The sequence below is a fragment of the Mandrillus leucophaeus genome, unplaced genomic scaffold, assembly GCF_000951045.1.
Source record: "Mandrillus leucophaeus isolate KB7577 unplaced genomic scaffold, Mleu.le_1.0 Scaffold722, whole genome shotgun sequence".
Taxonomy (NCBI): Eukaryota; Metazoa; Chordata; class Mammalia; order Primates; family Cercopithecidae; genus Mandrillus; species Mandrillus leucophaeus.
The window spans coordinates 747,554-753,290 of record NW_012107831.1 but is presented as its reverse complement, the minus strand read 5'-3'; the positions used below and the strand labels follow the sequence as shown (position 1 = coordinate 753,290).

Below are 5,737 nucleotides of genomic sequence, written 5' to 3'. Positions count from 1 at the left end.
AAGGGGAACATCACACACCGGGGCCTATTATGGGGAGGGGGTAGTGGGGAGCGATTGCATTGGGAGTTATACCTGATGTAAATGATGAGTCGATGGGTGCTGACGAGTTGATGAGTGCAGCACACCAACATGGCACAAGTATACACATGTAACAAACCTGCGTGTTATGCACATGTACCCTAGAACTTAAAGTAAAATAATTAAAAAAAATTTTTTTTAATGTCATACATATAAACCATGGAATACTATGCAGCTGTAAAAAATGAAGTCATGTCCTTTGCAGCAACATAGACGAAGCTGGAGGCCATAATCCTAAGCAAGCTAATGCAGGAACTGAAAATCAAATACGACATGTTCTCACTTATAAGTGGGAGATAAACATTGAGCACACACAGACATAAACATGGGAATAATAGACACTGCAGACTACTAGAGAGAGAAGGTTGGGAGGAGGGCATAGGTGGAAAATCTACCTGTTGGGTGCTATACTCACTTGCAATATATCTGTGTAACAAACCTGCAGATGTATCCACTATAGCTAAAGTAAAAGTTGATATTAAAATTAAATTAAATTTAAAAACAGTTATTCTTCTCTTAGAAATTACTAAAAAGAAAGAAAGACAGTTAAGTTACCCTATTAGTTAAACTCAGGCTCTGGCTCTATTGTTCAGGTTGAAATTCCAGCTCCTCCACTTATTAGCTTGTGATATTGGGCTACTTTCTTCACCTATAAAATGGAGATAATATTACCTAAATCATAGGATTGCTGAGAGAATTAAATGCACCAACGTAATGTAATACGTATATTATAGTTTGAATGCTTATTTATAGTAAGCACTATGAGTTTGCTGAAAACTAGCCCAAAAAGTAATATTTAATTGGTAATTTATAACAAGTTTAGTAATTAGTAACTAACATGGAGAGTTTGCTATTTTTAATTCTGAAGGTATAAATTTAGAATATATTAGGAAATGCTCATGGCAAATTAAAAGTTGATTAAAGCAATCATCTGAAGTGAAATTAAAATATAAAACATGAAAGCTTACAAAGGACTTGCCCGGGACTATCTTTTTCTCCAAATGTGAAGAGGAAGAGGAGAATTCTGATTTTTTGCATTTATTAAACAATACTGAAAATAAAGAGCTATGGGAAAAGAGAGATGCCAGGCTTCTGGGAACAGGATAAGAATCTCACCTGAAGAAGTCATTTGGTATTTTATCTTTTGTAAGAAAGATAATTGAGGTACTTAAGTGAGTGAATCATTCAATTAACAAAAGTGTAGGAAAAAGTAGGTGTATGGCTATTCCTAAAGGAAAATTCAAACAGAGATTTACACCAAAACAGAAAGAATCCCTGCAATATAGAGAAGAGAGTAACAGAACCCATAGAGAAGAGATCTAAGCATATGAAAGAGCTTAGATCTTTCTTTCATAAGCAGAAAGAGCAAACATATGAATTGAATATATTTGACAAGGCTTCCACATTGTGTTTCTTGTTAATAGAGAAGTAAGAATGGCAAGCATGACTGTAGAACACATTGTAGAATGACTGTAGGTGAGACATAGGGTATTGTAGTAATTATTAACCATCTGCTTTGCCTCAATCCTTAAGCCTACCTGTTGGTGTGATGTGACATCTCCTGCAAATCTTCCAAATCCTAAATTAATATTGCATGAATTTGGCTTAAAGAAACCATAACCATTCAGTGTTTCCCACCATTTCCTTTCTTTTTCTTTTCTTTCTTTCTTTTCTTTTTTTTTTTTCTTTTTCTTTTTTTCCTTGAGACAGAGTCTTGTTCTGTTGCCCAGGCTAGAATGTAGTGGCATGATCTTGGCTCACTGCAACCTCCGACTCCCGAGTTCAAATGATTTTCTTGCCTCACCTTCCCAAGTAGCTGGGCCTACAAGTGCATGCGCCACCATGCCAAGCTAATTGTTGTATTTTTAGTGAGATGGGGTTTCACTATGTTGGCCAGGCTGGTCTCTAAGTCCTAGCCTTAAGTGATTTGCCTGCTTCGGCCTCCCAAAGTGCTGGGATTACAGGCATGAGCAACCACACCTAGCCTGTTTCCTTTCTTTATCAGCAGGTCTCACTGATGTCTGGAACAATGGCATTGACCACTGATTCTACCCTTGTAACTTACTTCCCTAAGCTGCAAACACTCCTATAAATATATTAATGTTCATAGAAAAGGACACTTTTGGTACCCATGAGTTTGATATTTTAAAAGAATGATTTGGAGAATATGAAATATGAAAAACTGAAAATCCTGTTTTACAATATCATGATTCTATAAACATGGATATGCATTTTCACATTCAATATACTTCAATAATTTAATAGTAAAATATTAATTTTTAAAATATTTTTTAACAGTAAAACATTAATGTTAGATATTTTACATCTGCTTACCCATTCATTTGTTCAACAAATATTTATGGAGTGCTGGTTATGTCTGAAGCATTGAAGACCCTTGCTGAGGGTCTCAAGAGACTTTTTGTCAATTACTGTGTGGTTACTGAGGGACTGATGCAAACATGCATTTTATAAATGGGGAAGGAAGCCTAGTGAACTTCACTAACTTAGTGACCAATCTCATATCAAATTACCATCTCTGAAATTCACCGAGTGGAATCCTTGCTACCCAGACAGGCTGCAGTAGCTGATAAGGAAGACTGGATTCTAAGGAGTTGAAGACTCCAAGGAATTATAGCCATCATTCTGGCTTCTGAGAGCCCTCTAGACCTGGAGACGTCCCTTAACTTCTGTTTTCCTCAAATTCCTTGCTTTAAACTGGGAGTTAACGATACTTGCGATACTTGTTCTACTTAGCCACAAGGCTGTCTTAGCTATTAAAGGAAATAACATACATAAAGATGTTTTGAAAATAGTTTAAATCTAAACAATGATGAAATATTATTATCATCATGGCTATTTAAAATCACTATTTTAACTGTATATAAAGTTATGCCAAGAAATCTTATTTTTTCATATTCTTTGCACATGGCATACCCCATTTTGAAAAACAATATCCAAATAATTTATGTATTTTTCTTCAAAATGTAATAGGAAGAATTGTAGCGAATAGGCGTGTTTTCTCAATGTTGAGCTCGTTTTCTCATTTTCCCACATGGAAGTCCTGGGTCTTCTACAATGGAGGCAGGTGTCTCTGCAGCTATTTACCTCTCAATCTGCATTAGTCCCACAAGGACCCAACAAAAGTACAAGTAAACACAGCGAAAGAGAAAACGCTATAGAAGCTAAATTTTGTCAATATTGCTGAAAGGAGGCTTGTTTTAAAACACATAAACACTCTGCTTCCACAGACACAAAAAATCAAAACCAATTAGGACACAATGTAATATAGTTTTTCATTAGCCTTTTCTAAAATCTTAACTATTGAACTTGGCCACATGAAATAATGCCAACAATTTTTATGCAAAAACATTGATTTCACAGACAGAAATTAATTAATCCAGGATGCTATAACAATTCCAGAAATTTTAAAAAATCCAATGCAGATTGAATCCACTAAAGACACCTCACTAGCAGTCCTCTACACATCAGGAATGTGGCCACTGATAGTACAGCAAACAAGCCATCTATAAAACAGAACTGAACTTACCGATACATCATGTACAGGAGGAAGAATATGATCTTGCAGGTCTGCACCCACTGAACTCAACTTTCTAATCAACTAATCATCTCTAGATGTATTAGAAGTCTACGGCGCAAAGAAATAAGGAAACAAGTTACAAGTAGTTGAAATGAAACTAGTTAGACAAGTCTGAACAGAGAAGTTTCAACCCATGGAATACCTTGAAGAAAGCCACAGACAGCATAGTCCCAACAAGAAAGCAATATTTTTTTTTGGTATGGACTAATTTTGTTAAAGGAGGAGAAACTGGTTACAAAGATTAGAATGAGAAATATCTTAGGAATGTACTAGAATTAAGAGTTTAAAAAAGATTATGGTAGGTATACACGTATCTTAAAGAAGCTGTCACATAAAAACTCTAGATAAAAACAAACAGATCTTCTTGAAATCTAAATATATAATAAAAATATAACTCAAGAAACATTCCATAAATTCATGTTGAACAGCAGGTATCTCTACATCTTACAGAAGTATAGTGAATTTACTAGTACATAATAATTTTTTTAAATGCCTACTTCTGAGAGTACAGGCAAACAAATTAATATAAAACTATATGTTTCCTCAAATGACTTAATGTGATAAAAATTGAGAGACATTTATCAGAATGAAAAAAAGAGAAGAAATAAACATTTTCAATTAGACAAACAACATACGAATACATGACCTTTGTAAAAAAAAAAAAAAAAGACTAAAACCATATTTGATCATGACCTAATCTTGGTCCCTTTCCTTCTCCCTCAGAAGCAACTAGTGTTAGGAGGAGGGGTGTTAGTGCTTATAATGCATAAAAACCATTCATGCATTTTAATTTAAAAGTATCACATTGTATACATTATTGTGTAGTTTGGTTGTATTCGTTTAACATTGTGAAGATCATTCCATTTTGCAAAACACAGATCTCCCTTATTCTTTTTACTAAGTGTATGAAGGACAAAAATATTTAGTATTTAGCCTTGATCATACTCTTATAACCAAATGGTATCCATTTAAGGGGTAACACTACTTTAAATAGAGGTTTTCTACAGTCATTGCTTCTAGTACTTGAGGAAAGCACATTTGAAATCTTTCTACACAGTACAACAGAGTGCTTTACGTGCATAGCCTCTCTAGGAGTGCCAAGGTTCAAATCTGAGAAGTTTCCAAGTCTGTAAAATAGGAATAATACTAATTATCATCTTTTGGGGTTTTTTTGTGAAACATATATGAGTTAATGTTGTGCACGTAAGACGTTTAAAATAGTGCCTCATGCAATGGAAGCACGGAAGAAACATTGGCTATTATTATTAGGACTGTGCTTTGTTTGCATATGTTTTCTTAGCTAATATTTAATAGATAAAACCTTAATGAAGGTTATTCTATTGATACAAAGAACACACATAGGAACATTCTTTCCTTCCTTTTCCTTCCTTTCCCTCTTTTTCCTCCTTTTCTTCTGGCACAGTGCTTCACGGAATACTGAATAGGGCATGGACTTAGAATGGAATTCTGACTTTGTTAGTTAATTTGAACAGGTTACTTAAATCCCTTGAACATCATTTTTCTCCTATTTACAATGGGTTAATACCATCTATATGCAAGACCTTTGTGAGTATTAAATTGCGTAATGTATGTGAAATTGTCTAGCACAATGGCAATAAACAACAGCTTCCATTGTGAGTGGTAGAAGTCCTCATAGACAGAGCTCTAACTTTGGAGAGAGATACACCTGCCTGCAAATCCTGGATTTACTCTGTAACTGCTGGTTGACCCTTTTGTGTCTTAACTTCCTTGTCCATAAATGGAATTAATAATAGCTTTCCAGACTATTGTAGGAATTATATGGAACAATATATGCAAAATGCCCCTCACACTATCTGGTACAAATAAGGGAATCATGGACTATATTAAGGTAAAAGATGACTGCTCTGAATGCCAATGTGGCAGAACATAAGAATTTTGTTCAGAATCTCTCTGTGCATCCTAATGCAATCTTGCTTCTTAGCTTTTTGTGTATTTAATGGTAGGAGTGTAGAAGACTAAATGTCTGAATATCAGCATAAACTCCAGAATTTGCAGTGGGAATTTAATAAGCTATAGGCC

The 5,737-nt window shown here is 34.7% G+C and overlaps 1 protein-coding gene across 2 annotated transcripts in view; it reads right to left on the bottom strand.

The window, feature by feature from the left end:
- The window catches only part of TMPRSS11A (transmembrane protease, serine 11A), a 64,555-nt gene extending 60,786 nt beyond the window's left edge, over positions 1-3,769 (bottom strand). The window contains exon 1 of one of the 2 annotated variants that reach the window (XM_011965389.1): positions 3,626-3,769. In XM_011965389.1, coding sequence (XP_011820779.1) covers positions 3,626-3,636 — 11 coding nt within the window. In that variant the 5' untranslated portion in view covers positions 3,637-3,769. The remainder of the gene's footprint in view (positions 1-3,625) is intronic. The other variant, XM_011965388.1, reaches the window with a different exon arrangement.
- Positions 3,770-5,737: the final 1,968 nt, after the last annotated feature.